The following is a 23,882-nucleotide window of genomic DNA, read 5'->3' as shown; positions in this document are numbered from 1 at the left end:
ATGAAAAGAAAAGCAAAGAAAGTACTCTATCTCTTTCCTGCCTGGCTCTTTCAGAGTTGTTTCCCTAAACTATGTAGAACAGGTGGATTTTTGAGAGTCTGCGCCTATCTTCACAGTATCTCTGTGATGGTGTGACAAATGCCAGGATGTAAACAGACAGCATGTGTGCAATGTCTTTCCTATTTAGAGTTTAGCTTTTGGATCACAAACGTTACAATCTCCAGGGCCTTGTCAGCAATTAAAATTACCAGATCCCACTAGGGGCTCATTGAATCAGAAACCACATTCGATTTAGCAAAATCTCTCATGATTCTTAAGGACATTAAAGTTTGATGTAATTAGATCAGAGCATCCTTTTCAGCAGTCTCACGCTGTTTTCCCTGAAATACTACTTCTGCCTTGCTTAAAAAATATATGTGCACACACACAACTGAAAATAATCTTTAATTACTCTAGTAATATTATTCTAATGTGTAATTATACCTTAGGACTTCTGTTGAGTTATCAATGGCCTTTGGGTTGACATTTGATTAGTTAAATCAGTTACTTCTAATTATAAATGTCTTTCATATATTTCCTTGAGGATAAGAACTGCATTTTATTAAATATTTGTGCTTAAACTGTTCCTCGTATGTAGCTGTTTGATAAACTGAAAGTTGAACCGTGACTAAAGGACTGAATGAACACATGGAAGAGAAGATATCTAGACTGTAAATTTCTTGAAGACCAGTTCAGTATCTTAGTCATCTTTGTTTTAAGAATGTTAAAAAAAAAGTACTAGTTATGTTTGTTGGTTAATTTCTATCTGTAATGAGACTAATCTTAGGATATGACTCTAGAGAATAAGAAACAGTGGAAAAGGAAACAAAAGTGCAATTTCATGCATTGTTTCTTACCTCACCCAACCATCAAAACATCCTGTCAACTGGTGTAAACTTGAATTCTGAAATTTAAGCACCTCGTTGAAGTGCGACAGCTAGTGTCAGAGCCCACAATTCTTGGGTGTGATCAGGAGCAATTGCATTCACCGGCATATTCTGAAGACTGGTGGAAGAGTTATGAACCTATATTATATAGAGTCCAACGAAATTTCAACACACACACACACACACACAGCGCGTTCCCGGGTATTTTTGTGTGCACTTGTAACTTTGTGGCTGCCTATGAACAAGCTTTTGTTCTGGGTTTTTGATCAGACTGAACAGGAACAATGAAATGAAATCCTTCTCCTGGCCCTGGACTCTTTTTGGTCCCGGAACTCAAGTGCTAGGCCTTTCAGATGCGGAGGGGACCAGAAAGGGACGGACACAAGGCCCAGCAGTTGCCTGGCAACGCCCGCTGGAGGAGTCCCAGTGTAAAAAAGGTCCGGGAGAAGTGTCAGCGGCCGGGAGTGGGACCCTGCAGCGCATTCTTTCCCTGCCAGCGGCTGTCCCCGCGGCTGGGCGGGCTAGGGCTGGGGAAATGTTGCAGGAGGAGTCGGACCTGTCTCTCGTCATCGCCCAGATAGTCCAGAAACTCAAGGGCTCCAATTTGTACGCTCAGCTGGAACGGCAGGCCTGGGTAAGCGGGGCTGATGGGAAGCTATGGAGACCGGCGGGCCGCAGGACGTCCTGTCTACCACACCGCCTTCACCCAAACCAGAGCTGACTGCTCTTCCCACCCCTTTTGATGTCTTAAACCCCTCCTTGAGCTCCTCACCTTGGTTTGCTCACACCCCTGAGTGGTGCGATTGGATTTTATTAAAGATGGGTGGGGCACATCACGCCTTTCTTCAGCCCAGGGAATGTAGTCATTTAAGGGACCTATTCTCTTAAGCTGTTGTACTCACTGAGTGGCATGCCTTCCTTCTCTTTTACTGTCTCGTGGGTGGATTTGGGCCCAATGTGCAATTTTTAAAATGTCACTTTGTTGCACTTTACTCTCCCTGCAGTGATTTACGATGCTCCCACCTAGCATTTATTCAAAACATTCAAACAGACTAGACACTGAGAGTACATTGAATGGCCCGGAGATCTTTACTATATGAGAATGTCACCTAAATGGAATCATACAGTGTGTAAACTTTTGTGGGTGCTTCTGTCAGCGTTAGGCTTTAGGGGTTCATCCATACTGTTGATATTTCAGTACTTCTGTTCCTTTTAATTGCTGAATAATATTTGGAAGCTCCAACATTAATTTCTCTATTTAGTACTTACCTGGTGGATATTTAGGTTGTTTAGAGGTTATGGGTAATGTCAATATATATCTTGTGTGACTATCTTTGATCCATGCACTGTTTAGTTTTTAAATTTTCGGAGACTTTTCTAATACCTTTCTTTTGTTGATTTCTAGTTTAACTCCAGGATGGAGAACATTTATATTACGTTACTTATTTAAATTTTGTGGAAAAGAAAGATTGTAAGATCCTTAAGAGATGGCTGATTCTAAGGAAAAGGGTTCTTCCAGACACAACAGGACTGATGCACATATGAACTCACAGAGACCGGTAACATGTACAATACTTGTACACAGTCAAGTCAGATGGAGTCGCTTCACTGAGAGGGGAAAGTGGATACATTTTCCCACCTCTAACCAAGGTGCTATCTGGGACTGGCAAGGAGAAAATCAGTTTTTACAGTAGATTGTCACTAGGTATATCAACCAAGCTCCAGAGCAGTCCCCAGGAGTAGTTAACTAGTACAAAATGAACTCAATGGATTTTTTTGGTAGACTCTCTGTTTCACTTTGACATTTTTGTCTTATTGATTTTTTGCTACTTTATTTTTATTTTTGTGGTCTTTTTGTTTTTGAGTGTGAGAGAAAGAACATAACATTGGGTGGGTAGTTAGGTAGGGTCTGAGGGGCAAGGGGGTGGGAAACATGATCAAAATATATGGTCTGAAATTTTTTAATTAAAATAGAAAAATGCGACAATTAAAAACAAAAGTGGGGAGAAATCAGTCTGTATGTTTAGTAGTTGATTGCCCTTGCCCCATGGGTCACCCTCCATTTCCCCCCTGCTCTGCCAAAGGCCAAATATTTTGAGACTGTTTGACCTTGGATGACCTTGCTTAGAATCTGGTTCATTTTGTTTTCTTAACAGTTTCAGATTTTCTTGTGGGGCGGGGTAGTCAGAGTGGATTCAAAAGTTATGATTTTATTCCAAATGACCTGTTATTGGTAACAATTGGATAATGAAATCATTCACTATTCCTGTGTTGGGGTCAAAACCGTGGTTGTAATCTAACTGTTATTTTCAAGAAATTCTAATAACTTTTAAAAGTCCCGGTTATGGTTTTTGCTACGGTAGAACACCTATAGTGCTGGGTTTGCCACCTCTACCCTTGTTCAGTCTGGAAACTACTTTCCATTTCTGCCTCTATTATTTTCAGTCAAATGAATTCCTATTTGGTCTGTAAAATTTGGTAAAATTTTGCACAAATCTCTTGCCATTTCTTATACCGTACAAAATTCTTTGTAGTCTGATACTTGATATATAAATTTATTGTATACTGTATTTTGTCACATTTATTTATTGATATGTCTCTCTTTGTCACAACCAAATTTTAAAGGCAAAATTGTTATGACTTTATAAACAATATATATTTTTCTCATTGTTGTCTGTGAGTGATGCTGTGTCTCAGTGGCTTTCTAAGACGGAGCTGGTACAATCTCAGATACGAGTGTTAAGGAGTTCAGCTATGTCATGAGAAAAATTGCTGGACCATTGTTTTTCTCATGTGCTTGTCAAGTCTTATATAAAGGTGTTCTAGCCTCATAGAATGAGTAAGAGAGTGTTACCACCTTTTTCCCTTGCTACATTCTGCAAGTGTTAAGAAATTTTATTTTATTTTTTAATCATGGGGGAGAGTTCTGCAATATATAGCCTGTGTTTAGGGTTTTCTGTTTGGGAAGTTAATCTTTTTAATCAACACACTTTGTTTTAGAATAGCTTCTGGTTTGTGTAAAAATTGAGTGGAAAGTAGAGAGTTCCCCATCACTTCTCTTACCTTCCAAGTGGCTCCCTTTATTGGATTATGTCTCACCGGTGAGTGGCGCATCTCTCACCGATAACTAAGACTGATTCCCTATTACTAGATTCTGTAGTTCACACAGGGACCCATTCTTCTTGCTGTACAGCTCCAGAGCTTTCAGAAATATGTAACATGTAAAAATCCATGTGCCTTACCATACTGTGCATTCCTCCCTTGTCCTGAGTGCCCAGACTCCATCTAGCACTACCGTTTTCTGTCTCTAAACTTTCCTTTTGAGAACATCATACCATCACACCTACACAGTGTGGTCTCTTTACTGGCGGCTCTTCCTTACCAATAATGCATCACTTCCTAGTGTCTCTTGTTTTGGCTGCTATGTATGAAGTTTCTATAAATAGTTCATAATTATGCTTCAGGTATAGACATCAATTTTCAAATTTTAACAATACCAAGAGCAGTGATTGGTGGGTTGTGCAATAAGATTATGGTTAATTTGCAAGAAAGTGACAACTGGTCTTCCCAGTGGATGAAAATTCCCATTGTCTCATGTTTTCTCCAGTCTTTTTTGTCTGTCATTTGTTATCTGGTATGCGGTGTGATAACTCATTGTGTTAGTTTTTGGGTTCCTAATGACATAACATTTTTTTGTGTGTGTGATTTTCTAGAGCAAATTGCTAGCTTTTGCATCGGGCCTGAACTGCTAGGGTCTGGGATTGATCCAGAGTCTTTGCTTGCATTCTGCTATGAGTTATTCCCTGAGTTTCTAATTTCTTGGTTTTTATCCTTCTGGTAGTGTTTATTTATCTTCAGTTTAAAGGATACTTCTTGTGCATGTGGCTTTCTAAGATGCAAATGGTTTTCTTGCAGTGTATTTGAGGTGTTACCCGTTGTCTTTTTCTTTTGTGGTTTCTGTTGAGAATTTGTCATCACTAAATCAAATATATGTTGCCTGCCCCTACCTGGGGACTTTTACCATTTTCTTTCTGTTTGGGGGATCTCAGCAGACTTGTTAAGATGTACATTGTTAAAGTATTATTGTTTTTATATTATTATTGATGATCATTTACTCTGTTTGGAGTGTGCTGGGTAGTCTTATGTTAGTTTGGCACAAGCTATAGTCATCTGAGAGGAGGGAGTGTTGGTTAAGAAAATGCCTCCATTAAGCAATTTTTTTTATGAATTAGTGATTGATGGGGAAGGGCCTTGGCCATTGCGGCTAGTGTTACATCTGTGCTGGTGGTCCTGGGTTCTGTGAGAAAGTAGGTTGAGCAAGCCATGGAGAGCCAGCCAGTAAGCAGCACTCCTCCATAGCCTCTGCATTAGTTCCCTGCCTCGAGGATACTGTTTGAGTTCCAGTCCTGAGTTTCTTCACTGATGAACAGCAATGTGGAAATGTAAGCCAAATAAGCTCTTTCCTTCTCAAGTTGATTTTGGTTATGGTGTGCATCACAGCAATGGTAACCCTAAGTAAGACAGGGTCTGGAGGTTGTTTAAGCCCAATACGAGTTTGGAAAATCATCTGGATGGCATCTTTTCAAACACATGTTTTACCCCCTGTTCCTTGGTTCTACAGTAGGCCTCGTGGCTCAGTGTGTCTCTAATACTTTTTTTGTAACTCTCCCCTTTCTTTACGATTTCCTTTGGACCTTCTAATTCATTCATCCTGTTTTGTGCTGTTTCTTTTCTCTGATAAATACCCTTAATGAGTTCTTGTGCATATATTATATTTTTCAGTTCTAAAATTTCCAGGCGATTCTCCTTTAAAGATTTATTTTTAATGTGTGTGTGTGTGTGTGTATGTGTGTGTGTGTGTGTGTGTGTGTGTGTGTTTGCCGTGTGTGTGTGTACAGGTAGAGGTCAGAATAAGAGATGAGGTCCCCTGAAGATGGAGTTAAATTAGGTATTGTGAGTCACTGGGTCTGGGTTTTGGGAACCAAACTTTTGGGAAGATCAGCGAGCGCTCTTAACTGCTGAGTCTTGTTGCCAGCTCTTTCAGGTGACTATTGTTTATAGAAGCAAGTTCTGAGTCTGTTTTCCTGGATTTTTATAATCATTTTCCTATGTATGTGTGATGCTAGGCACTGGGTCCTTCGTAACTGTAATGACCCCTCTCCATTAAAGCTGTTATTTAGATTACTCACGAAGGTTTTTGTAGCCTTTTTATTCCTCTTGCCTTTGTTTGTGTGGTGTCAGTCAGACAGCAGCATGCCTTTACTGAAAGCTTTGCATTCTGTACAAATTAAAATACAGCCTCCAAATGACAGCATCTTTGTCACCTTCCCACATGAGTCAGTCTTGGGACTAGTTACCCATTTTAATACCATTTGAGAATGTGTTGAGTCAAGGCTGAGTTTATTTAAGATCAACCTTCCCTTGGTTCTTTCCTGATTCTCCTAGGTTTTCAACAAAAGATCTGATGTATTCTGTGGGTCTAAAATTTTAATTTTTTACTTGTTAGACTGCCAATATACCTTCTTGGTGACTTTTTGTGTTTAGGTTTATAGCCATCCATACTACAGAGTCCCAGTTGTTGAGGATAAAACTGGCCTAGCATTTAGTACTCACAAAGTCTTACTTATTTCTTTGTGTGTTTTTGGCACTCCTGCATGGCCTTGTGCTGAGCTGGTTGTGATTCTCAAGCTCATGACCTTCCTATTAGGCTTACAGTCCCAGAGGAAGTGTGACTGTTGTGGAGTTGCTTACTCTCTCAGCGTTTTCTAATTCCTGTTTACTCACCAATGCTTCTCTCTCTCTCTCTCTCTCTCTCTCTCTCTCTCTCTCTCTCTCACACACACACACACACACACACACACACACACACACACAGAATCTCCGCTCTTTGTTCTAGACGAGCGTATTAACCAGCTCATAGTTTCTCCATCCACTTTGCACATTTTCATCCCGTTTTTGAGGCCTGAACAAGATAACGTATCTCACACTTATAAGTGAGTGGTTTATAAAAGGAAACCTGTTTTTTTTTTAAAAAAAAAAACCAACACACTATCTTTTTTCATTTTACATATCAATCCCAGTTCCTACTCCCTCCCTTCCTCCTATTCCCTCCACCTTTTCCCCCAATTTCATCCCCAATCCACTCCTCAGAGAGGGTAAGGTACATTGCTTTGGGGGCAGGTCCAAGGCCCTCCCTACTATATCTAGGCTAAGCAAGGAATCCATCTAAAGAGAATGGGCTCCCAAAAAGCCAGTAAATGCAGTAGGGATAAATCCTGGTGTGACTGCCAGTGGCCCTATAGTCTGCCCCAGCCATACATCTGCCACCCTCATTCAGAGGGACTAGTTTGTACCTATACTGGTTTCTTCCCCATCCGGCTGGAGTTGCTGACCTCCCACTAGCTCAGGTAAACTGTTTCATGGTCTTGACTTCTTTGCTCATATTCTCATTCCTCCCACTCTTCAACTGGACTTTGGGAACTCTTCAACAGGACTTTGGGAGCTCAGCCTAGTGCTCCGCTGTGGGTCTCTGCCTGTTTTCCATCAGTTGCTTGATGAAGGTTCTATGGTGACATTTAAGATACTCATCAGTCTGACTACAGGGCAGGGCTAGTTTGGGCCCCCTTTCCTCTTAGAGTCTTAGCTGGCGTCATCTTTGTGGATTCTTGGGAATTTCTCTAGTGCTAGGTTTCTTGCTAGCCCCATAATAGCTCCCTTAATCAAAAAACTCAAAGCGATTCCTCTAAAATTAGGATCAAGACAATGCTGTCCACCTCTCCTTTTCTATTCAACATAGTTCTGGAGGTTCTGGCCAGAGCAATAAGACAACAAAAGGAGATCAAGGGAATTCAATCGGAAAAGAAGAAGTCAAACTTTTGCTATTGCTATCTGCAGATGATATGATAGTATTCATCAGTGACCCCCAAAACTCTACTAGGGAACTCTTACAGCTGATAAACAACACCTTCAATAATGTGGCAGGATACAAGATCAACTAAAAAAAAATCAGTAATCCTTCTAAATACAAATGATAAAGAAGCTGAGAAAGAAATCAGAGAAGCATCATCCTTCACAATAGCCACAAATAACATAAAATATCTTGGGGTAACACTAACCAAGGGAGTAAAAGACTTGTTCAACAAGACCTTTAAGTCTTTGAAGAAAGAAATTAATGAAGATACCAGAAAATGTAAGGAAGGCCCATGCTCTTGAATAGGTAGGATCAATGTAATAAAAATGGCAATCCTATTTTTTTTTTTTTTTGATTTTCCGAGACAGGGTTTCTCCGTAGCTTTTTGGTTCCTGTCCTGGAACTAGCTCTTGTAAAGGTACAAATGAGACAGTGTTTTTTCATCCAGCGCCCTTTGTTGTCTCAGTGTTCAGTATAGTACTTTGCCTTGCACCCTTGTTTATTCCTTCAGTTAGCCTTGCTAGAGTGCTTTTGAACAGCTGACTGAATCTGATGTGTCTTTTACATTTAGTTAGTATACTTTTCTGCTGGTACATCTTCGGATTACCTCAAGTTTTCTGTTTAGGTGTTCACGGAAATTGGTAGATTGCCTTACATAGAAAAATAAATTGCATAGATGTTTAAAAGCTAAATTTTAATAGATTTTTAGATTTTTCTCCTTGAAATCTTTTGCCTTTTGCATATATAATTAGCCAGCAATTGTGTTTTAATATATCCTTTTAACTAGTAAACTGGCTACATTTTTTTTGTTTTCTGAATATTCTTGAAGCTAGTCTAAATCAGAATGGAGATTTCCCCTCCATTCTCTAGATGTCGGGGTGACAGTCTCATCTCAAATGATGTCCAGCACAGCACTAGTATTGTTGCTTTATTTTATTGTGATTAAAATCAATGTTATGTAAAGCCCTGGAATGTTGTTTTTTATTCCAGTAAGCATTTAATATGTCTTGTTCAATTTTTAATTTTAAATTATAGAATTATAACAGGAAGGGGCCTGAAACAAGATAGGCATTGGAGAGAGGAATATGTAATAGGTATTGTCCTGACTAGAACCCTCAAACATCTTAATACCAGTAAATGAGTCTGGGCCATGATTAGAGCAAAATAATTCTATCTTTTAAAAATATTTTAAAATATTTTTTATAATTTTGTGTGTGTGTCTATGAATGCAGCTGCCTGTGTAGTTTAGAGGCATCTAACTCTCTCTGGAGTTTGAGTTACAGGTGGTTGTAACCAACCTGATGTTGGCACTAGGAACTGAATTTGGGTCCTCTGGAATAGCAGTATACATAATGTATCTTTCTTGGCATATTCTTTGGTAATGTTTGGAATATATTTGGGGAAGATATATAATTGGACTGTTATAGTTGATATACAAATTAGCAACTCAGGGTCCCTTATTTATTCTGAATTAGGAAGTGATGTCATCCTTATCCATTTTATGTTGTCCTTTGTTGTATGTTTAGTTCTATAAAGTGGGTATACAGAATTTCAAGAGCTCTTGCCTGTATGGAATTTATATTTAAGATACAAGATATATATTACAATGTGAATTTGGCTTGTTAAAGTGTGTCTTATGTTGTATGTCATCACTGAATTGCTTAGAAAATGTAGACAATTATCATATGTACTTACTCATAAGTGGTTTTAAACATAAAGCAAAGAAAACCAGCCCACAGATCACAATCCCAGAGAACCTAGAAAACAATGAGGACTCTAAGAGAGACTTACATGGGAAGTAGAAAAAGACAAGATCTCCTGAGTAAATTGGGAGTATAGGGACCTTGGGAGAGGGTAGAAGGGAAAGGGAGAAAAAATGGAGGGGAGCAGAGAAAAATGTATAGCTCAACAAAATCAATAAAAAGTAATCTAAAAAAGGAGAAACTGTCCTGTAGGATTCCTAGATTAGTACAAACAGGCTGGAAGGGCGAGAGGAGAAAACTGTCCGAAAGTGAACTGAGGGTGATCTTAGGAAAGGGAGTAAGAGGCAACCGGGAGAATAAAGGTAGAGACGAGCGTGTAGGCAGAAAAATGGGCCAGCTTGGGCGTATCAGCCGAAGGTGGCCAGGGAAGGATCCTGAAACCAGAGTCAGGCTGGAATTATACGGCACATGCAGAGTGTAAGGCACAGACAGTGTTCAGGGTGCCAGACCGTCCAACCTGAAATTAACACTTACTCCTGGCTACAGGGTGACCATTGCGATTTGTAGGATTACAGCAATGCATTTGTGCTACAGTTTTAGATGGGCACAGAAGTATTAGGAAGAAATGGAGAAATCTAATTCACCATGTTTTCATTGAGCTTCTCATTAGTGTTAGTAAGGGGTTCTTGAGAGGAATTAGATGAAGTCCAGAACAATTACGCTAATGACAAGGATGTCTGGGAATTACTGTGGGAAATGCAATATCTTTTTAAATTGTATCTCTCACTTTTATTTTTATGTCTTTAATTATGATGTGATATCTTCAAAAGTAAGGGAAGATATCTTCTTTTTATTTTTAAGCCCAGAAACTGGCATGTAGAAAGGACTCAATTAATTATTGCAAGAGCAATACAGATGAATGGAGCATAAATGCTCTTAGAAGAAATGGTGGGAGTTAGGAAGTTGTGTAGCACTCAGGGTGGGGAGATGAAACCCAGTTTCCAAGTGCAGGAGTTTTCTAGATAAGTAAAGGTGTCTAGGTTGGGTGAGACTGGCATTTTGGAGAGTTGGAAGTTTCTGGATGAGTATTACTACTATTACTATTATTGTTGTTATTGTTATTGTTGGTAGTGACGACACAGAGCACAAGGGCTTGAGGTGTTCTCAGGAGGGGAAGGCACAGGATTGTTTCTAGAGCACACTCATGCCTCTTTAATCAGGAGAGATGGGGTGAGGCTCTTCCTCCTCTTGATTTTACTTCTTACATCCCACGGGATCATCTGTGATTCCACAAGCTGTGCACAAACTGAGCCCTGGAAGCCTCAGCCCTACATAAAGAACTACAGGCAACTGAAGAATGCTGGGAGCAGGTGAGATGGTTTTCCTCAGGGAAGAGCACACCAAATGATCATCCAGTACCAAGTTGTCAGCCCTGGAAACATGCTTACAAGTAACATATAGACTGAGCAGGTTATATTTAGGAATATATATATTTGTATGTATATAGAATATGTGAATATATATTTATGTAGCAGCTATTAATAAAGAAAGAGACCATGAATTTGAAAAACAGCAAGGAGAGGTATATGGGAAGGATTGGAGCAAGGAAGGGAAAGGGGTAATGATGTAATTATAATCTGCAAAGAAAGAAATAATTAAAAAAGCACTTAGGAGTTACAAGCAAATGGAATTGAATTTTCCAAAGTGGAACAGTTCAGAAACTGTCAAAGGTATTATAATTCATGTGTATTCATGTGTGCTGTTATTCACAGAATTCATGTTACCATTCAAAAATATTTGGAAGACACTTTATCAAAAAATAAGTAACATTAACTAACATGTCCCTTCAAAGAAAGCCAGTAAAGCCATTATGTGTAGTGATGAAATTCAGGCTCTGAATAAAAATGTGGCATTGGGAAAGTGTGCCTGCCACTGTGAGTTTAATGACTTCCCAATATCTAAAATATTATTTGTGGGTAATATCCATGGTGGTGTTAAGGAATATTACTTTTTGATGTTCAATGACGTGTCAATCCCTTGACTTCATTACCCAGTATTTGACCATACATGATGTTACAGAATCATATGCAGGGAACAGACTCAAGTTCAAGGTGGACCAATGCATTTTTATGTTAGAGACTGGAGAGTTTATTGATATCACATCCCACATCACAGTCTGGTATTGGTATGTGAACATAGTAAGAAGTGGAGGTGTTGGAGCCCTTTTGGTGCACCCTGCAGTGCGTGCTGGTTTCCCTTCCAGGAGCATGTGGCCTCAGCTCCCCTCCCAGCTGCAGCTGCTGCTTTGCTTCTCCAGTTTCCTTTATTCACCAAGATCAGAAACTTTAGATTGTTCATAGTTAAGACTTTGAGTTTAGGACTACTCTAGTGGGAGAAGACTGTGTGCATGTGTCCATGTGTGTTTGCACATCTGTGCACTGGAAAGAGAAAGATGGTGTTTTTAGACCAGCAGAAGGGTGATGTCACCATCAGCATGAAAGGATGAAGAGTGTACCCAGGGTCAAGCTCTGAGTTTCCCATCCACTGTTTTGCTAGAGGAATATATTCTAGTTCTTTTTGTGAGCCAGAGGCATTGGGTTTCAAAAAAACTAAAGTTCTGGCTGTAGATCTTTAAAAAAAACATCTTTCTCCAAGACTTATATCTTCTTCCATGAAAATCTGTTAAAGATATCCAGTTTATGACCACCTGGGCACACCTTATTTTATAACATACCATTACTTTATATTGAACTACATAGCTTAAGAATTACTTTGATAATTTTTTCCTCGATTGTCATAATAACTTAGTTTTGCTTCCCCCCCTCCCCTGTTAAATAAAGAAACAAATGCAGAGATGTTAAATGGTTTAATCAAATTAATAAGTAAGTCTGGGAGATAATTTCAGCTCTCTGGTGCCAAACCCATTCTTATGCCTCCTAAGTGCTTTTTAAACTGTGTTCTATTATATCCAAGCCTTAAACAGACAATTTAGCAGCTGTGTTAAATAACTCCTCAAGCGCATTGAGCACCAAAAACGTTTAGTGCGTAGTCTGCATTGCTCCTGTAAATGCCTGCCTTTCCGTGTGTTTGTGTCTGATGCATCCCAAAAGTGAGGATGTGGCTGCAGCTGTTGTGCAAGGCAGGGTGTTGGTCAGGGAAAGCACAAGCACACATATCACCAGGCTGCTACTGTAGCCTACCGCTGGGGTGCAGTACACCAAGCAGAAGGAATACCATGACATACACTTGAGCCGTTGGGGGCAAAAGCCCTAGTCTGATTTCTATGTTAGTGATAAGGGAATTTTGGATTTATCCTAACAATTTATAACCACTTATCTGTCAATTTCCTGTAATACTTTAGTTTGGGAATGTGATAGATTGCATGTCATCAAACCGGACTCTCTGAATGTGGCTGATAATGAGGGTGGACTGAGAAGCCAATTATAATGACACTGGATTTTGATTCTACTGCATGTACTGGCTTTTTGGGAGCCTAGTCTATTTGGATGCACACCTTCCTAGACCTGGATGGGGGGGAGCTTGGACTTCCCACAAGGCAAGTTTAAGTTTCTATAACATTTTAAATACCATATTTCGTAGATCATTGAAATGTTGAAGATTACCTATATAACTGAAATATATCTGTATATCTAAAAACCTAACTAACATAATTAAATGTTTGATTATTATAGAGGACTATCTATTAATCTATATTTCTTAATTATACATTACATTTTAAATGAACTACACAAATACAATAACTTAATAAGAGCAGAAATACATAGAAACAGTATAACAAATCAACCTTAAATTTGTACCAATAGACCAAGACCCATACCAATGCAAAGTATTCATCTCTATGTCATATCCCCTTTAAATGACAACAAACACCTACAAACAATCATTGTAGGAATTTGGGTGTTGTTTTCTCCAAACTGCTTCCTACTGTTTGTTGGTTGATTTTTTTAGGGTTCATGGAGACCTTTCAGAGGGGGTCTTGTTCCATCAAACCACATTAGTCTGGAAGGAATCCACAGGTTCTCATCTTCTGGGGAAACAAAAGTAGAACCTCTTTTCCAAGGCAACATATTCTTAGACCTAAATTCTGAAGTCAAGATACCTTTATGTCGGTTTAACTTAGCAGTTCCCAGAATCAAATGTCTCTCTGCAGTCAAAAAATTCAAAGAAAACATAATAATATACGTAATTTTGACTTTCTGTATATTTTCCATCTTTATGTGGCTTATTTTTATTTACTCTTTTAATCTACGACTGTCTGTACTCTTTTATATTACTTTTACTGTCTCTAAAGACTTTGTTGGATTTTACTCTCCTTCTTCTGTCTCCCAAGACTACATACATTTTTAACTACACTGTATCTCGTTTAGAGGTCTTTTATGTCTGATCTGTCCTATTGTGTTAGAAAATCCTTTTCTGACAAGGAACATTTTAAGATGGTAAGCAGTGTGGTTGCAGCAACCCCGGCTGCTATCTCTGCCTCTCTTGACCTTTTGATATGGCGGAGGTACATTTACTGCCAGCTCTTTGAGCCATGTTCACTGCCTCAGCTCCAGAGACACAGTGAGTCTATGTCGCCATTAAGCAACTTGTAACATGCTCACAAACTCCATTAAGTGCTCTATAACAGGACCAACAAGAACCAGGAAGCTGATTCTTAAAGGAGCTGTGTAGTTTTTGCTGCTAATGCTGAGTCAAGAAGCCTTCTCTTAAAGGAATTGTCCCTCTGCTTGCCTCTAGCAAACAGAGCCCACCTCAGAAAATGCTGCTACCAAGAGGCTGTGCTTAACTCTTTCTTTTGTGTCTAGAATTCCTTCCCAAGCTCTCTTAGGTTTTATGTGGATATGATTGGCCCACATTGGCACCATTTGTAAGCTGAGACTGCTCATTCATTTTCATCCAGCCCAGACCCAAATAATCACACAGAAACTATATTAATTACAATACTACTTGGACTATTAGCTCAGGCTTCTTATTAACTAACTCTTACATCTTAAATTAGCCCATTTCTATTAATCTGTATATCACCATGAGGCTGTGAGCTACTGGTAGATTTTAGGTTCTGTCTCCTTTGGCAGTTACATGGCAACTCCCTGCCTACTCTCTCTCTATATCTCTTCTAGCCTGGCTATATTCTTCTAAGCCATTGGCTGAAAAAGCTTTGCTCATTAGCCAATAAAGTAACACATATACAGAAGGACATCCCACATCAAATTTGGTTTGTACCATGTCCAGCGGGGCTCTGGGAAAGGATTTCACTGGGGCAATGAGGAGATGAAGAAAAGACAGACAGGCAGACAAATGGACATAAATCTTTGATCTGGTAAACTGGACTTTCTGCTAGAGAAACCTCAGGCTCTGTCCCTACCCCCACCCTGATCCCAAGATCAGTATGCTTATTATTATAGAGTTGAACAGAGAGATAGGGTTATTGCATATAGATAATCTAGGAGGCAGGGTTTATGGTATATAGCTGAACCAATGAGGCATATTTATCTACTTTTGTAGGGAAGTGGTCACATGCACTCAGGAGTCCCACTCACTTGGGCTTCCTTCGCTCTCTACAAGCTTGCATTTAGTATAAAATCTGTCGAGGAGGTCTAGCAACATTGAAATAGTGAAAATGTTTGGAAAGAATAGCAAGCTTTTCTCTTTAAATTCTTTAAATGGTACTCTATGAATCATTTCCAAATATAAGACAGAGAAGGGAAAGAAAAACAAGAGAAGCTAAATTTCCATTTGCCTTGGTCATTGTGAGTAATGAGCCGGAGGTTTACAGCTTTTAAAATACTCCTGGGAATAATGGACTGGAAATCATTCTACTCAGTTAAAAATAATTTTATGATGTTCCTTATTTATTTTGGGATAAAATTGGCTAAAAAGGTTAAAACATGGTTTGGTTAATATAATTTTGTCAAGCAGTAATTAATGTCAGAGTAATGTGTAGGATACAAAAGTAGAGATTGGCCCTTGTCCTTGAGCTGGTAATTGGTCAGATAAGTGAGATGAGTGCTCTGGTATAGTCTCTGTGCTGCCATGGAGGATGTGGTGCTGTCTGTGCTAGGGGACCTGGGAAGGAGGCTTTGGAAGCTACTATAGATTGTGATGAGGGAGCATTTTTTCCTAAGGAAATGACATAAACAAAGGCTTGAAGCCCTCAAGGTATTTACAGTTGTGGGCTCACTGGATATAATTTACCATGACTAGTGTGTACCATGATGAGAAATTGAGGACATCTTTAGTTTGGTCAAGCAGTACCAGCATTAGATCCATAGGGATAAAGTTGATTTACATTGTAAAGGGATATGTATGCCTGTTGAAAATTTCAGACTCCTTTGTATGTCTGGAGAGCCACAGCCAGGGCATGTAGGCAGAGACTGTTTGTTTGTTTTCCGGCTGCCCAGACCCGAAATAATCACACAGAAACTGTATTATTTTAAGACTGCTTGGCCTATTAGCTCTCACTTCTTATTGGCTAGCTCTTATTTCCTAAATTAGTCCATTTTTATTAATCTCTGTATTGCCATGTGGTTGTGGCCTACCGGTAAGTTCCCATTCAGCGTCTGTCTCCTGCAGTGTCTACATAGCTTCTCTTTGACTCTATATAGTAAGTATTGCAGCTTGTGAGCTGGAGAAATAGTTCCGCAAGTAACAGGTCCTTACAACAGACCTGAGTTCAGTTGCCAGCACCCACATGGTAGCTCACAACTATCCATAACTCCAGTTGGAGGGTTCCAATGCCCTTTGGTCTCCATGAGCACCAGGCATGGAGCACATGCACCTCCAGCTTGAAATTCCTGCCTTTCCCTATTCTGCACTGCAATAGGCTCAAAATAGCTTCTTTATTAACCAGTGATATTTACAGCATACAGAGGGGAATCCCAAATCAAGGGCAGACTTATGTTTTAGGAAGAAAGCACTAGCAAGCAGATTGGAAAAGGAGATGTTGGTTTTCATTCATTCATTCATTCATTCATTCATTCAGTAAGCATGTATTATGTATGTTCTTTGTGAAAATAAGTATTTTAGTTTCAAAGATAGCTGCTCTAGTAGTGCTTGCCATTAAACAATGAGACATATACATTTCCAATAAACATAGGAAATGAATTGATTGACAGTATGCTAGAAGCTAGTAAATGATAACATAGAAGAAAAAGTACAGGACCTTGTGCATGCCAGGTGAGGAGTCCCATCTAAGATAACAACATATCAAGTTCAGAGACTATTGTAATTATTCAAGTAAAAGTTGAGGCCTGGAACCATGACAACAGCTCAGTAGGTAAGAGTACTTATTCTTACAGAGGACCCGAATTTGGTTCCAAGCACCCATGTCCAGTGCCCACCACTGTCTGTAACTCCAGATCTGAGGATCTGACATGTTCTCCTTGTGTAAATTTTAAAAGGGGGAATAAGAGGCCTAGACTAAAGGTGAGACTTTAGAATGGAGAGAAGGGGTGTTTTGAAAGACATTCTTCCAAAAATGAAAGACATCTTTCATTTTTGAAGCTTTTTCATATAAACAAATGACAAGTCTGTATGTAATGCATTGTTTCAAGGTGAATGATTGTGTAACACCTACCATGGAAGTGGCTAGGACTGTCACAGCCAGACCCCTCCATTTGCCTCAGAACTGCAGCCAGGTCCTCCCTGGCCTCCTGATGTCTATGGTAATCAACTTCCTGCATATGTATATTCTTGTATAGCTTAGTCTTGCCAACTTAAAAACATGAATGCCTTCTAGTCTTTTTAATATAGGTTTGTTTACTTATCTGTGTGGTATGTGTGTGTGTGTGTGTGTGTGTGTGTGTGTGTATGTATGTGTATGGTCACATGTGTTTATGCTCATGTGTGTGTGCTTGGGCGCATGTGTGTATATTGTGGATGGCTGATGTTGATGCCTGGTGTTTTCCCAGTCGTTCTTCACTTTATCTACTGAAGCAGGGTCTCTCACGTGAACCAAGCTCTTGCTAATGTGACTATTCTAGTGAGCTAGCTTGCTTTGAGATCCCTTGTCATTGTCTCTTAAGTCCTGGAAGTCCGAGCAGGCCACCATATCCGCCTAGATTTATGTGATGCTGAGGCTGCCATGTCTGGTCCTCACATTCTCACAACAAGCAGCACTCTGTTCGCTGCATCTTCTGCCCAGCCTCTTCCTTTCATTTGTCTCAGCGTTTCTCATAGCCTGGACTCAACTGACTTTAAACTCTTAGTACAGCTCACCACGCTCTGCCCTTTGTATGTTTTCTCAATTGACAGCTGGACCCCAGGCTTCATCAGACTCAGGTGTCATCCCTTTGGCACAGCTATTGGTAGTAGAGTGTTCTTTCATTGAGTAGCACATACTATCTAGGTGTCTCTTCTGCAGAGTACAGCTATGTGGCTGTACAATGTTTAGAGTCGGCAATTCATTGGGGTTGCAAAATGGAACATTTTAACCAGATGTGTTTTAGTTATTAGCTGTAATGCTTTAGTTTTTAGGACTGCGTTTCACTGAAATATATATTCATATACCACATATATGCCTGGTGCCCATGGAGACCAGAGGGCATTGGACCCCTCCAACTGGAGTTATGGACAGTTGTGAGCTACCATGTGGGTGCTGGCAACTGAACTCAGGTTGGTTGTAAGGACCTGTTACTTGGGGAACTATTTCTCCAGCTCACAAGCTGCAATACTTACTGTATAAATGTTTATTGTTTACTGTTTGGTTTCTCAGTTGCACAGTTCTTATTAGAAAGACAGCATGAGTGGGTTTTCTCTTTCTTACCAGCTCTCAAGGTAATGAGTTACTTCCATGTGATCCACAGTTTCATTGCTCTATCTATGTTTTCACGTTAGTGTGCTCTTATTAGAAAAGGGAGCCATGATTGGCTGCACTGCTCTAGTTCCTTTCTATCTCACACTGGAGCAGACCAGCCCCTCCAGGCTTTAGGTCCTGCTTTTCAATTAACTCATTAAATGTTCAGGGTGTATTTGTCAGCTAGTTGGAGGTTCTCTTTCTTCCCACACATGTCAGGTGTTCCTGATCTTGGGCTTTTCTGCACATAGGTGCTAACACTATTTAGGTCTCCTGGTTGCTAAGTGGTCACAGCCAGTTGTATTTTGGGTTTATGGTAGATATCAACTAGTTTTGCTATGTTTCCCCTGGAATTTTGGATTGTTATTAATTTGTCTGTTTTTCATGTGGTAATAAATAAGATTTAAAATAGAAGTTTCAGATAGGAGAGATGACTCAGCAGTTAAGAGTGTACACTGCTCTTGAGAGAACCCAGGTTTGGTCCCAGCATCCATGTGGGGTAGTTCACAATGTCCTATAATTCCAGCTCCAGGGAGAGCTGACGTCTATGCTTTCCACAGGCACCTGCACTTGTGTACACATCCTCCTGCACAGACAAAGACGTATAGCCACACCATTACAAATAATGCAATAAGTCTTACTAACTGTTGACGGCCACCAGCCTCCTCTTTCCAGAAGAGGCTGAGCCATGGAGGAGTTTCAGTGCAGTTGAGAATAACTAAATTGGAAACTTTTGAGCTGTAAGATCAGGTGGGTGAGTTTCTCTGAAGAAGATTTAAAGTTTGAGGAAAGGAGCAGGGGACGTGAGTGAGGGCACGATTTGTTTTGGTGGGTTTGGCATGAGCATAAAATACCAGAAAGTAACAGAAATGTCCTGTTAAGAGCTTTGCTTCTAACCTTTCCCAGACAGAGCTATGTCATAAAACCCCTACACCTTAAGGGCGATCAACTCCATCGCAAGTAGGAAAAGAATACACTATTTATGGCAAAACTGCAGTGTGGAATGAAGCATGATTAGTAAAAACTCAGAGTTAGAAATTAGGGTTCAACCTGAAGATCTGAAAAGCAAACATCCAGCCATTGGCCCTTACCTCCACCTCAGTCTGAGATGGCGATCCTGCCTCCCAAATCTCAGAATGAGACTGTGTATTGAGAGCTGTTTCCTCCCGTTTTATAATTCTCTTTAGGGCTGGGATTAAAGGCATGCACCATTCGATTTCTATAGCAACTAGTGTGGCTACTGGGATTAAAGGTGTATGTAACCATAACCTGGTCTGTAAGACCAGTGGGACTGTTTCACTCTCAGATGTTCAGGCAGTCTTATTTATTAAAATACAATTGAAATGCTACTACAGTGGAATACAAAGCATCCATCTGATGATGGAAGAGACCTTTGTAGTGAGGAGGCGAGCAGGCCTGCTTTTCCTCCAGCCCGGCTCCCGCCTGGCTAGCTTTACATCTGAAATAACAACACCCAAACTGTATTCTTTTAAACACTGCTTGTCCCGTTAGTTCTAGCCTCTTATTGGCTAATTCTCACATCTTGATTAACCCATTTCTAATAATCTGTGTAGCACCACAAGGTGGTGGCTTATCGGAAAAGATCTTAACCTGCGTCCATCTTGGAGAGGAGAGGCATGGCTACTGTCTCACTGCCTTCTTCCTCCCAGCATTCTGTTCTGTCTACTCCACCCACCTATGTTCTGACCCTATCAGGCCAGCAGTTTCTTTATTAAATAACCGATGAAACAACAGATAGATAGAAGACCCTCCCACATCAGACCTTAGTGACAAACACAAATAAAGCAGGAGCTGTATGTATTTTTCATAAACAGGCACAATACTTGTCTGTTGAGCAGCAATCCAGATTGCAGGCATGTACATCAAGAGATCTGGTACTTTGACATCTAGGTGGGGTACCATGGATTTAGGGTATAATGTGAGAATAGATTGCTAAAACCTGAGCGTTTTTCTACTTGGGACTTTAGGTAAACATGCTAAGCATTTGTAAGATGTACATCCTTGTGCTTTGTGTATATTGGTGTGCACTCATGAGAGTAGTGAAACTTTCTTTATGGTGAGGCAGTCCAGGTGCGTCTGCGCTGTGATAACCTCCAAGTGCATTTGAAAACATCAGTGTTTCCTTCTACACATTCGTTGGATTTACACACGAACTCAAATGACTTGTAACTTTCCACTTCTCTTTTCCCTTTGTCTTCTTTTCCAAAAATCTAGGCCTGCCTCCAGAGACCTGAGATCAGACTTGAGTCACTCAAAGAAGATATTAAGGAATTCTTTAAAGTATCAGGTTTGTAAAGTCCCCCTATCTTTAAGCACCTTCAGACTTTGGGCTTCTTCCTCAAAACTGGTATAACTTGTCTGAGGCCTTCTGTTTGGAGAGGAGTGGAATTCGCAATTTTTAATAAAATTATGCAAACACTCAAGGACACTGTAGAAATGGCTGCTTTGCAGTAGTCAGTTGCTTTCTTACTACTCAGAACATGTCACACGTGTGGCGAATATATCCTTACGTAGTAGCTGGTTGTTTTACTTCCTGCTATGATTCTTCTCCTTCATTTCCTTACTTTTCTATGCTTTTAGAAGAAAACAAAACAAAACAAAAAGAAAATCTTAATTTTTTTTTGGACAAGAAGGGATGACCTGGCATCAACACTTGCATGTGGGTGCTGAGCTATTAGACGGCAGCTCCTTGTAATATTCACTCTGCTTTTGCTGCTGACTAGTCAACAGAAACTGGTTCTGGTGCTCTGTCTCTAGTATGGACCAGATGGTTTCCTATCCGTCTCCATAACACATCCATCATAGCATCAGTCCAAAGACGTTGGCATTCATTTGGCATGTTGACAGTGGAAGAAGGCATTACTCTTAACTCGAGAGAATGAGTCAATAGATTTACTTACATAGCAGTTAATGATTGGCAAAATTCTTCCATAAATGACCATGATGCCAACATTTTAGTGAGTTAAGTTTTATTAAGTTGGGGCTAGAGATATAGCTCAACAGTTAAGAGTACTGACTGCTCTTCCAAAGGACTCTGGTTTAGTTCCCAGCCCACAACAACCTGTAATTTTAGATCCAGAGGCTCTGTTGCCCATTTCTGACGCTTGCAGGTTCATGCATAAATTTTGATGGGCATATATGCATTCAGGTGCACACACACACACATAAAATGAATACATTTTGTAAGTTTAAAAAATTTTACTATGTTGTATATTTAAGACACTAATATTTATTTTTTTAACTGAAAAACAGGTTGGGAGAAGAAACTTCAGAATGCTGTTTATAGTGAACTGAATGTGTGAGTTCTTTTCTGTGTATTTTTAGATGCTGTTTCGGTTAAGTAGATTTCTTTTGTAAGTAGTAAAATTAGTGTTTCTGTCTATATGTATATATATGTCTCATTAGTATACTTACAGGGTTTCTAGTAAGTTAACACAAATCACTACAGTCTGGTCTGAATAAATAATGATTAGGTGGTACTATCTATATTACCAAATTTGTTTATAGAGAATGTATCCATCCAGTGTAATTAGGTAATGGGATTGTTCTCATCATACTTATGTTCTTTTTATTGTTAAATTTTGAATATCATACTTCTTTCTGTTATTACAAACTGATCATTCTAAACATATCTTTTTCTTTGCAAGATTACTATTATTACTAAGAACCCTGATTTACCATCAGGGTTTATTAAAGTGTATAGAACTTTTGCTCTAAAAAACATATCTCCAAAGCCTAGTGATGGTAGTGCACACCTTTAATCCCAGAACTCAGTAGGCAGAGTCAGGTAGACCTCTGTGAGTTCAAGGCCAGCCTGGTCTACAGAGCAAGTTCCAGGACAGGCACCAAAACTACACAGAGAAATCCTGTCTTGAAAAACCAACCACAAACAAAAAACCAACCAAACAATATATATATATATATACTTCAGAATGTCAGCTTAGTGGTTCATTCAACACCCCATTATTTGTCCTTTATTCATGGAGTGTTCACTGTGTGCCAGTGGGATGATTAGAACACTCAGCTCACCTCCTGCTCCCACACAGGACTATGGAGTTCCTGTGTCTGCACTTTTGTTTTAGTTTTCCCTGCCTACCTCTATTATACCCTGCACATGCCCAAGATAGTCCTTTAATAACCAACGGTATTCACAGCATACAGAGGGGAACCCCACACATCACACACGCATGGAAACACACATAGAATTGGATTTTTTTAAAAGACTAGATAAAGTCTGTAACTCATAATGAGTACAGGGAGACTTTGACCTGAACTCCAAGATTAGATAGTCTTAAAAATCCAGTCACATAGCTAGATCAGGGTTAGCAAGCTTGGTTGGGTCTTCTCTGATTGAAAGGTTGGATAAGGTGTTAAGAATACTCATAACGAATACTTGTAACTTGAGTAAAGCCTGGGAGAAGCTGAGGCTCTTGTATTAGACAGGCTCTGTGTCCAGGGGATCGCATATTGAGAATAGGGAAAATGTGTCGTCACTGATGTAAGCCAAAAGAAGAAGGTGGACGCAGAGTGTTCTGTTGTATCTGCCTTCACTTCTTTCTTTTTCTTTTTCTATTTTGACACAGGGTCTCTATTCCCTGTACTCAGGAGGCAGAAGCAGGTGGATTTCTGTGAGTTTCTAAGCCAACCTGGTATATATAATGAGTTTTATTATACTTTTCATTAGCATTAACCATTGGATAGATGAATAAAACAGGCAAAATGGGAGCTGCACTTGTTCGTGGACCTCCTCCCCCCACAAATGCTTAATTAAAGGCAAAAATAAATCTTTTTAAAAGCAAAATGTAAGGAATGAATATTTGTTAGGTAATATTAAATAACTGGATCTAAACACACAAGCATGCACACGCACACACGCATGCATGTACGCATGCACACACACGTATACACACGCACACACGTACACACACATATGCCTAATAAAGCTTACCTCATTTTCTTTGTTTTAATAAACACTTTAAAGATTTTAGGTTTGTGTGAACAGAAAGTCTTCCACATTCTGTTACTGACATGAAATTTGCCACTCCAGTTCAGTTTGGTACTTCCCTCTTCAGACTGCACACCTTGTTTCAATTTCCATTCATTTAAAATAATACATGTTTGCTATTGTATTCACAAGTATCCAGGTTATATTGGAGATAATTTGAATTGCTGAAATGCTTACTTTGTTTCAGTGTCTTAAACACTTCATATTCTTTGACTTATTTATGCATCAGGACCTAGATTTAATGCCCAGCACTCTTGCCCTAAAAGAATAAGAGGGGGGAGGAGCACAATCTTTATAGCTACTTTTAGAAATTTAATTCATATTATCAGCATTTTATGGAAGCATAATCTATCTGACATGCCCAATGTTTTGAGATTGAAATGTTCATACTCAACTACTCAATCAAGTTACAAAGAAATTGCAAGGAATCCAAAAATGTTTTAAGTAGTGCGGTGGTTTGAAAGAAAATGACCCCCATAGGCTTGTAGGGAGTGGCAGCACT

General features: G+C 39.6%; 1 protein-coding gene across 3 annotated transcripts in view; it reads left to right on the top strand.

Annotated features, from left to right (window-relative positions):
- The first annotated feature begins 1,358 nt into the window (after window positions 1-1,358).
- Tbc1d19 (TBC1 domain family member 19) overlaps window positions 1,359-23,882 on the top strand; it is a 116,933-nt gene continuing 94,409 nt past the window's right edge. For 2 of the 3 annotated variants that reach the window (XM_041671523.1, XM_041671521.1), the window contains exons 1-4: window positions 1,359-1,560; window positions 20,590-20,662; window positions 21,628-21,673; window positions 22,959-23,003. In XM_041671523.1, coding sequence (XP_041527457.1) covers window positions 1,462-1,560; window positions 20,590-20,662; window positions 21,628-21,673; window positions 22,959-23,003 — 263 coding nt within the window. In that variant the 5' untranslated portion in view covers window positions 1,359-1,461. The remainder of the gene's footprint in view (window positions 1,561-20,589; window positions 20,663-21,627; window positions 21,674-22,958; window positions 23,004-23,882) is intronic. The other variant, XM_041671522.1, reaches the window with a different exon arrangement.

This window comes from Microtus oregoni, unplaced genomic scaffold (assembly GCF_018167655.1).
Source record: "Microtus oregoni isolate MIOR12 unplaced genomic scaffold, Mior012 000021F_ref0000039, whole genome shotgun sequence".
Lineage (NCBI taxonomy): Eukaryota > Metazoa > Chordata > Mammalia > Rodentia > Cricetidae > Microtus > Microtus oregoni.
Note: the sequence above shows the minus strand (reverse complement) of the source record. Positions and strands in the feature narration are given on the sequence as shown.